Source organism: Mirounga angustirostris, unplaced genomic scaffold, assembly GCF_029215605.1.
Source record: "Mirounga angustirostris isolate CCGP_5_RB_7025 unplaced genomic scaffold, mMirAng1.0.hap1 SCAF_5, whole genome shotgun sequence".
NCBI classification, from domain to species: Eukaryota; Metazoa; Chordata; class Mammalia; order Carnivora; family Phocidae; genus Mirounga; species Mirounga angustirostris.
The window spans coordinates 60,749,133-60,758,662 of NW_026991713.1; the positions used below are offsets into that span (position 1 = coordinate 60,749,133).

Sequence of the window (9,530 nt, forward strand, 5' to 3'; positions counted from 1 at the left end):
TACATATTTTACTTCAGAGCCTAGGTGCCTCTGATCTGTAACCTGACACAGACCATGCATGACCTGAGTGGATGCGCCTGGCACTGCGAGTCCGGGGCAGGAGCAGGGGCATAGGCTGGGCTCGGAAATGCGCCACTTGCCCAGATCCGGGTTGGAGATGGCTGGTTTGAGTGGGGTGGTGCCTTGTGGATGATTGCTGGGTTGAGCAAAAGAAGGGACTCGGACACCCTGTTTTTCTGTTTCATTTCCAAATCCCGGAGTGTCTTTTAGCCTGCGATGGCAATAACACCTTTATTAACCTCGTAGCTTCTCCTAGTGCTGCCAAGTGCCTTCCTTCTCCAATTACTGTAGATAGATTCTCCCTTGAGAAGCTTCACACTCCTCTGTCCAGCATGGCCAGGGCACTCAGATGCTCCACGGAACCCCCTCTCTTCTTCCCCATCCCCCCATCTCCTTCTCTGGGAAGCCCTCCTTGAATGACTCTCAGTGATGGCTCAGGGCCATCGCTCCCCACCTCCAGCACTGGAGTCCAGGTCTCTGGCTGCTTCCTTGTCTTCGGGACGTGCCCAGCTCTCCTGCTGGCCTGGGAGCTCCGAGGGCAGGGTCTGGGCCTCCTCTCCCTTGGGCTCTGCACGTGTTGGGCCCCTATCCTCCAGGCGTGTCAGAATAGGTCAGCTAGAGCCAGTGACAGACACAGTCAGGCCCAGAGCATCTTGCTCCCCGAGGCCCAGCCCAGGCATGGGAGGGGATAAAAGTCTTGTGCTGGGGCCTCAGGGCAGGACCTCACATACCTCGATTATCCTCTGTCTGCAGCCGTGTGACCTTCCGTCTCTACCATGTCTCCCTCGTCATGCCAGGCCTGGAGGGGCTTCAGTGCTCACTCAGCCTGTTCTGCTCACCTGGGGGGCCGTGGAGGTGGCAGCAGGGGCAGCTTCAGCAGCAGGAGCTTTAGTTCCTTTGGGGGCTGCAGAGGACCCTCTCGTGGGAGGGCTTGGGGATCAGGGGGAAGACCATGGGTGCAGTGTGGGGAGGGCCGTGGTGGGCCCGGGCTTTCCCTGTGCCCTCTGGGGGGCATCCGGGAAGTGACCATCAACAATAGTCTGCTGACCCCATTGAAGATTGAGATCGACCCCCAGTTCCAGGCGGTGAGGACTCAGGAGACCCAAGAGATCAGAACCCTCAACAACCAGTTTGCTTCCTTCATTGACAAGGTGAGGGTCCACTCGGCTAAGCCCCTCTCTCGGCCTCCCTCGGAGGAACTGTTCTCCATGGATTTGGGAATGGGGAAGTCTGCTCTGCTACCACTTTTCTCATCACTTCTGCAGCAAAGAAGTCCTTCCTGTGGTCTAACTGCAGGCTCTCTGATTATGCTGAGGCCCCGCTGTTCTATGGTTGGGGCTCAGGAACGGAGAACAGCTGATCAGCAGTAGACCCTCCCCTGTTAGCCATCCCCATCATTTTGACGTGCTCAGAGTCTCCTGGGAGGGCCCGAGGCTGCCCCTGCCCAGGCTGGATTGGGAGGTAGGGGAACGGTGGGCTGACTGGAGGGCCCCTGAGGCTTTCCTCGCCAGAGCCTGTGGCCAGGGAGCCCCACGGGAGCCTCAGGGAGCCTCTGCTTGGGCGGCAGGTTCGCTTCCTGGAACAGCAGAACAAGGTCCTGGAGACCAAGTGGGAGCTGCTGCAGCAGGAGGGGGTGAGTGACAGCCCCCCGGACCTGGAGTCTTTCTTTGAGGGCTACCTGGCCCAGCTCAGGTGGCAACTGGAGCAGCTCCAGAGCGAGCGAAGGGCTGTGGATGCCGAGCTGAAGTTCTGCCAGGACCAGGAGGAGGAGTATAAGGCCAAGTAGGCAAACCCTAGTGCCCCATGGGCCCCGGGTGGGGTCTGGGAGGGTTTGGGTCGGGGCTGGCAGTTGGAGGGCCTCCCACGTGCTGAGCTCCCAGAGACATAGGACTGGCCTCCCCTCTTCATCCCATTCCCTCTGATTCTCAGAGTGCCCCACCTGTGGCAGGTAAGGAGGCCCCACAGTCCCTGATGCCCAGGTCTGGAGAGCCTCGGTTCCAACAGACCCAGCTCCGAGGGCCATGTTTTGGGTCAGGGCTGGGAGGGGCTTCTTTAAACAATGGCTCAGCAGGTTTTTCCTCGATAAATTCCTGTTGAGCAGGCTGTGGGCTGAAGTGACTCAGATGTTCTCTGGTCCCTGTGGTGGAAGGGAATCCATTTAGTGGGACCATCCCCAGGCGTGTGGCATGATTCACAGCTGGGCTGTGTTTCTGGGTTCCCCACCTAGGTCACCTGGTGGCGTGAAGAGAGCCGTGGACTAACAGGAGGCTTGGGTTTGGTGACTGCGAGCAGGGGAAGCAGTGTGGCCTTTTACCTTTGCCAGCCTCAGCGGCATGGGAGGTGGAGTGGGTCCTGGAAAGAGCCCAGGAGACCTGGTTTTAGATCTGCTTGGGCCACCTAATTATCGATGACTTGGGCAAGCCATGTACTCTCTCTGACAAAAGCCAAAACGCCTGCTTCACATGACGATCGTGAGCAGCGAGTGAGAAAAGGTGTTGGAATGTGCCTTATAGACGTGAAGGAAAGTGGCCTTGGCAACCTCATGTGGTTAAGTGGACGTGAGCTGAAGGAGTGGAGATGGACGTAGCCAGGATGTGACAATGACTTCCTGATGGGAAAGGCCGAGGAGGGGGCTGGTTATGTGTCCTGCTTGGGAGCGTCTAATGGCGGCAAGGGGGGCCTTTTCAGGGAGGTCATGCTCGGAGGAGGGGCATGGGCTCTGATCTCACCACCTCAGGCAGCGTCCTTCTGTACTTATTTTGACAGGTATGAGGAGGAGGCCCACAAGCATGCCACGGCTGAGAATGACTTTGTGGTCCTAAAAAAGGTGAGGGTGGGGGGTCAGCTGCTTCACTGGGATCCTGAGCACCCACCATGCACAAAGCCCAGTTCTGGGCTGGGACGGTGGGAGGTGGGAGACCCTAATGCAGCACATGATACCACACTGCCTGCAGGGGGCCCCCAGAGAAATGGGACTCCTATGTAGACACAGTGACCCCAGAGCAAGATCTGACAGAAGGACCCCATGATGAGCTCCGGGTGTCACTGTGGGAGAGGGTGGGGAGGGAGTGGAAGATGCAGAACTGGTTGAGAGTAATCAGGGAAGGCTTCCTGAAGGTGGTGTGTGCCAGTGTCAGGCAAAAGGGAGAGCAGAGCAAGGGGGGCTGGAGGAGGAATGGGTCTCTGGGGATAGCCATGGGTGAGTATTGAATAGTGTGTGAGCAGAACTCCTGAGCCAGAGTGGGACCCACAAACAGAAGTGGGAGTACATGGTTTCTGTCTTCCTGACCCCAGGATGTGGATGGGGTTTTCCTGAGCAAGATGGAGCTGGAAGGCAAGCTGGAGTCTCTGCAAGAGTACATCTGCTTCTTGAGGCAACTCTATGAAGAAGTGAGGATCTGCAGGGCGGTCTGCTGAGGGCCGGCGGGAGTGAGGGGAGGGGACAGGGCAAGCAGGCTCCCTGGCTACAGTGGGAGTGGCCAGGAGGTGACGCCTGGTTAGGGTGACTTAGATCCAGTCATTCAGTCATTTGACAAGCAAACATCGAGAATGTACCATGTGGATTGGTGGGTACTGGAGATACACTAGGGAATAACCAGACAAAAATCATGACGCTTGCTTTCTGTTGGGAAACAGACAGTAAACAATAGATCTAGTAAAGAAGTAAATTGTATAATATGTTAGAAGGTGACCAATGCTATGGCAAACAGGAAAAATGCTATGGCAAACAGGGAGAGGGGGCTTAGGAATGTGGGTGGGAGGTAGGGCAGGTGGTAATTTCAAATAGGGTGGTCAGAGTGCCTTATTTAGAAGATAAAGTTTGAGCAAAAATTGGAAGGAGGTAAGGAAGTTACCCAAGCAGATGGGACCAGAGCTTCCAGGCAGAGGGAAGGGCCCCCAGTGCTGGTATCTTTATGGAAGTAAGGAGGCCATGGGGGTCGGAGCAGGAGAAGGAGAGCAAGGGGGTGTGATAAGCAGTCAGAGGAGTGATGGGAACCAGGTGATTTCGAGCTTGCAGGACATTTACCTTTCATGTCCATGCTGCAAGGGGCATTAGACACCACCTCCTACAACCCTCATTTTCAGATGAGGAGACAGCAGGGAGCAGGGCATGCCCAACCACCCAGCGGAATGAGGGCTGCCCCCTGATGGAGTTCACGGGCAGGAAGTCAGGCATCCTGCCCCCCTGCCTGGGGCTCCAGGGGGAAAGGGAGAGGGGGCAGGTAGACACTGAGTCAGTCTTCCCAGCAGGAGCTGGGCCAACTCCAGACCCAGGCCAGTGACACATCCGTGGTGCTGTCCATGGACAACAACCGAGGCTTGGACTTCAGCGACATCATCGCGGAGGTCCGTGCCCGGTATGAGGAGATCTCCCAGAGCAGCAAAGCAGAGGCGGAGATGCTGTACCAGACCAAGGTGCCGGAGCTGGGGGGCAGCACTGGGCGGGAAAAGGCTGGGTCTCCCTGCCCACACCCCACAGGGGTCGTCCAACTCGGTCCCCTTGAGGCAGTTCTGATAACCTCCCCAGAGCTCCAGGGCTGGGTGGCATGGCCACTTCCCCTCTCCAGGAAGGGGGCAGTGCAGGGAAACCGTGGGAGACCAGTCTGGACTGTTGCAAGCTCATCCTGCCGTGTCCTGGCTTCAGCGTTTAACTCGCATTCCAAGTGAGGACGTGAGGAGGCACAGAACTGGGGACATGGTGTTTCTCATGGTCTTGAGGTCGGAGGTGAGGGTCCTCTTAACCAATGGTGTCACCTCTGTCCCCTTCAGTACCAGGAGCTTCAGGCGTCTGCCCGGCTTCATGGAGACAGCATGAAGGAAACCAAAGTCCAGATCTCTCAGCTGCAGCAGGCGAGTCAGAGGCTGCAGAGTCAGATCGAGAACCTCAAGAAGCAGGTAAGGCTCCCAGAGCTCCCCAGGTCTTCCTTTGTACTACCTTTGTGCCAGGGTCATTGCTGGCTTTGTGTGCAGGTTTGATAACTAGCTGGAGCTTTGGATACTTTGTGTGGAGAGAACCTCAAGCCCCATTTTGGAGGAATTTGGCCTCCCTCCTATGACTTCAAGCCTGTGTGTGTTCTGTGCTGAACAAATCCAGGGGGCGCTGCTCACCTGCCTTCCATGGCCAAGCGTACATCTTGCTTTTGGCTCCTTGGGGAGAGGGTCGATCCATCTTTCTTGTCTTATATTCTTGTCTTTCCTTACTCTTATTCCTCAAGCCCAGCGGAGACCCTAGGGCCAGGTGCTGACTTTTCTGAGTTCCGTGTTAGGGAGGCTGAGAGCCAGGTGAGATGGGGGGGGAGTGAAACTTCCTTAGGCAGGTCTTTGTGCAGGTTGGAGGTGATGCTGTTGGGGCCTGGCATGGGATGGATGGGGAGAGGAGGAGGGAGAGGATGGTAAGGGCAGGGGGGTGGTTCCTTGCTGGTCCTGGAGCCCTCACTTCTAGATGTGAAGGACTGCAGACTCTTCAGCTTTCAAGTCTCTTTGCACTCACTTTCCCCAAACCCAAAGAATCGGTCTTGGGAGCGGCAGACGGTTGAGAGCTGAGACTAGAGTCTCAGGCGGTTTCCTCAGGCATTTCAGCTTGACCCCCAGGGCGCTCCCGTGGCCCGTCCTCTCCCAAGCCGGGGCCCTCCTGGGAAAGCCCTTGGAGCCCCATTCCGAAGCCGGGACTCAGTCTCCACCCATCCCTGCCTGCTGTCCTTTGGAATGTGATGTGGGACCGAGATGAAGGTGACCAGGTCTTATTATCCAACGTGCTGCCACAGTGTTTTTGCCCATAAATTTGAATTCCTTGCTTTGGAATTCCCTGGGGTGGCGGTTAAAATGCAGGTTCCTGGGCCTCTGTCAGACTCAGGCAATCAGCCTCTCAGGGTGGAGCCCAGAAGCCTACTTTCTGAGCTCCGTTCAGCCAGGCGATTGTGAGCGTGCAGTCTCAGCCCAGTGGCCAGCACTTACGAGGGCTATCACGTCCCCAGAGCTGGGAGCCACAGCTCTGGCATACATGCTTTTCCTGCGAGAATCCCTCTTGGGAACACAGCCTCCCGCTTACTCCTCCTTTTCCTGCACAAACATGATGGACCGGACTCCCCTGTGCCAGGTCCCTGCAGAGCCCCGTGGGCTGGAAGCAGGGGACCAGCTAGCAGCTAGCTGTCCCGGGTTAGGGACCCAGCTCTCCCTTCACTGCCTTTCTGAACCTCATTTTCTTCATCTGTAGACTGGAGATGATGTTGTCCATCCACAGGGTGCTTGTGTATAGAACAGAATAGAATAATGAGGCTAGAATGGGGGTAGAATAATGAGAGCCCTTAGGGAATGCCTTTCCTGATCCTGCGGGTCAGTCAGCTGGATGGCCAATTAGATGGGGATGTTGCCCTCCTGGGAGTTTTCTGTCTGATCAGAGAGGTAAGTACAGAGAGTGTATTTCTCAAACCAAAAATTGGGGCCTGTGGTTTGATATACTTTTTTTTTTTAAAAGATTTTATTTATTTATTTGACAGAGAGAGACACAGTGAGAGAGGGAACACAAGCAGGGGGAGTGGGAGAGGGAGAAGCAGGCTTCCCGCGGAGCCAGGAGCCGACATGGGGCTCGATCCCAGGACCCCGGGATCACGACCTGAGCTGAAGGCAGACGCTTAACTACTGAGCCACCCAGGCGCCCCTGATATACTTTAATAAGAGGACAAAGTATTGGAAGAGGTGCTAAGGGATGAGGTTCCTGTGGCTGCTGTAACAAAGTACCACAAACTTGGAACTTGAAACACCAGCCCATGTGTTCTCTCAGTTCTGGAGGCTGGGCTGGAAGTATGGAATAGGGGGTTGGCAGGTGCGCTCCCTCAGAATCCTTCCTTGCCTTTCCCTAGCTTCTGGTGGCCCTGAGAATCCTTGGCATTCCTTGTCTTACGGCTGTATCACTCCATCCGTGCTTCCATTGTCACGTGGCATCATCCTTGTGTATCTGTTGCTGTGTTCTGTCATCTTTTTCTAGGGACACCACTCATGGGATTTAAGGCTCATTCTATATACAGTATGATATCATCTTGAGATCCTTAACGAATGACATCTGCAAAGACCCTGTTTCCAAATAAGATCACAGTCTGAAGTTCTAGGTGGACATGATGTTTTTGGGGACACTAGTCAACCCACTCCGGGAGTTAAGGAAGCAGAAGAGGAGATGCTTTCCCTTAGAATGAGAGGAACGGGGTGGGAGGGGGATGGACATGGATAATTTTGAGCTCCTAAGATTGTGGTCTACCCTGGGCTTTAAGCTCTAGCCATCGTAGGTTTCTTGGGAGGCTGTGCTGGACTTGCAGTCACTTTCTCCCTCATTTCTACACCCTTTCCAGAATGCCAGCCTGCAGACCACCATCACTGATGCCGAGCAGCGTGGGGAGCTGGCCCTCAAGGATGCTCGGGCCAAACTGGATGAGCTGGAGGCCGCCCTGAGAGCGGCCAAGCAGGACCTGGCCCGGATGCTGCGCAAGTACCAGGAGCTGATGAGCACGAAGCTGGCTCTGGACGTGGAGATCGCCACCTACCGCAGGCTGCTGGAGGTTGAGGAGAGCAGGTGGGGACCTGGGAACATGGGAGAGGTGGGAGAGGAGGATGGACCGCCACCAAGGTGTTCTCCTTGCTGAGGGGGATTCTGAGACTTCCTAGCACTCTGAGCCACGGAGGGCAACCCATCCTGCTGGGAGGGATTTAAAATCGGGACTGTGGATTTGATCTGCTGAGAGGCTAAAATACCCGGGGATGCATTCTTTGCAGCCTTTCTGAGCATTTCCTCTTTTCCTTTCTCTGCCAGGATGTCTGGGGGGTGCACCAGCCAGGTCACTATCTGTAAGTATCAGGGGGCTGGGGGAGAGCGGTCCCTGTGGGGAGCCGAGGACTCTGCAGGGACCCTGCTACATTTCTTGGCAGCCGTGGGTGGAGGCAGCACCGTTGTGTCTGGAGGAGTTAGCGGTGGCCTGGGGAGCACTTGTGGACTCGGAGGCGGGAAAGGCAGCTTTGGGTCCAGCTGCTCCAGCGTCGTGACCGGAGGCTCCAACGTCATCCTGGGCTCTGGGCAGGGCACTGTTTTGGGCTCCTGCTCTGTGTCCGGCTCCAGCTCTGGCTGCCACACCATCCTGAAAAAGACGGTGGAGTCAAGTCTGAAGACGTCCGTCACATACTGAGTGACCTGGCAGCCACTTGCTCCCCGTGCCTTCCTGAGCCCTCTCAGCCCTGCTCCCACCTCCACCACCCACCTCCCTGCACGGCCAGCTCCGTGTCCATTGCCCACAGCCTGAGCCAGCCCACAGGCGACTCAGCAAAAGTCAATAAAAATCATGCCTGCCACTGTTCTGAGTGTGTGCCCAGACTGGCCTTGCTCCGCAGACGGGTTTGTGTCTCATTTGCCTGCTGTCCGCCCCAGGCCCACCGTGCCCTGTCCTCCGGCCAACCAGCCTCATCCTCTCCTCTCTGCAGCCCTCAGGCGGAGCTGGGTAACCCCTGGTGGGCTTGGCCAGCCAAGTACTGTCCTTTGTGGGGAGAGGAGAGGCCTGAGGCCCACTCACCAGAGCCTGGGGGCTGGAACGAAGGGCCACCACCCTAGTCCTCCTCACCTGCCTCTGGACCTCCATCTCTCTAGCTCTCCTATGAAATGAAGCAGCACCCATTTCTCCCTGAGGGGGTCTCCCTTTCTCTCTCCTCTCTCCCACTCTTTCCCTCCCACAAATTTTATTGAGGCACCGTGGCAGGACTGGGCTACACTTGCAAGCAAGATCAACCCCATCCTGCCCTCCTAATGGACTCAGTGTCTCTCTTTTTAAAAAAGTAAGCTCTATGCCCAGTGTGGGGCTCAAACTCATGACCCCGAGATCAAGAGTTGCATGCTCTATAGGCCGAGCCAGCCAGGTGCCCCTGGGTTCAGTGTCTCTCCGACCCCTTCAGTTTCTGGGTTCTCCAGCATAACCCCTCCCACCCATGAGAGCCAGATCTTCCTTCTGGAGCCTGTGGTTACCAGGCTCAGAGGCCAGTCTCCTGTGGCTAATTCAGACAGCCTGTGTTGGGATATGGGGGTTTGTGGGGGGGGGGCTTGTTTGTGTCCTATTCCTTCTTCCAGTGCTCTCCCACTGATGCCCTGGCTCCAGCTCCATCCAGGGTAGCAAGCTGGGTCTTGTCATGTCAGCCCCACCACCTCTCTGAGCTTTAACCTGGCCCCTCTCCAGGGGTGCTCCCAGCAGGTTAATAATTCAGCACTGATGCCAAGCAATAGCTTTAAATGCAGGTTCCAAGGGTATTTAGAGGGGAGGCTGAAGGGCAGAGATGAAGGTTCCCTGTGGCACTGTGCAGCTTCTCGGCCACTCTTTCCAGCAATTCAGCTCTGCCCCAGTCTTGCATCTCACCCAGCAAAACAGAAGTGGTGCTACTGCCCAGCCCACTCTTCCCAGAAGGCAAATTCATAGAATATCTATTACTGTTTGGGAATATCC

The 9,530-nt window shown here is 56.2% G+C and overlaps 1 protein-coding gene across 1 annotated transcript; it reads left to right on the plus strand.

The window, feature by feature from the left end:
• Positions 1-836: 836 nt before the first annotated feature.
• KRT78 (keratin 78) lies at positions 837-8,387 on the plus strand. Its single transcript, XM_045867912.2, has 9 exons — positions 837-1,211; positions 1,628-1,842; positions 2,827-2,887; positions 3,355-3,450; positions 4,312-4,476; positions 4,831-4,956; positions 7,404-7,624; positions 7,862-7,896; positions 7,978-8,387. The coding sequence occupies exons 1-9, from the start codon at positions 837-839 to the stop codon at positions 8,229-8,231; spliced, it is 1,548 nt and encodes a 515-aa protein (XP_045723868.1). The 3' UTR covers positions 8,232-8,387.
• The last annotated feature ends 1,143 nt before the right edge of the window (positions 8,388-9,530 follow it).

What these genes read in the sequence shown, in the direction of transcription:
- KRT78 (XM_045867912.2), top strand. Translation starts at nt 837, where the DNA reads ATGTCTCCCTCGTCATGCCAGGCCTGGAGGGGCTTCAGTGCTCACTCA. An exon ending in TGAGGCAACTCTATGAAGAA is followed by an intron (nt 3,451 to 4,311) that starts GTGAGGATCTGC and finishes TCTTCCCAGCAG; the next exon opens with GAGCTGGGCCAACTCCAGAC. An exon ending in CACCAGCCAGGTCACTATCT is followed by an intron (nt 7,897 to 7,977) that starts GTAAGTATCAGG and finishes ATTTCTTGGCAG; the next exon opens with CCGTGGGTGGAGGCAGCACC.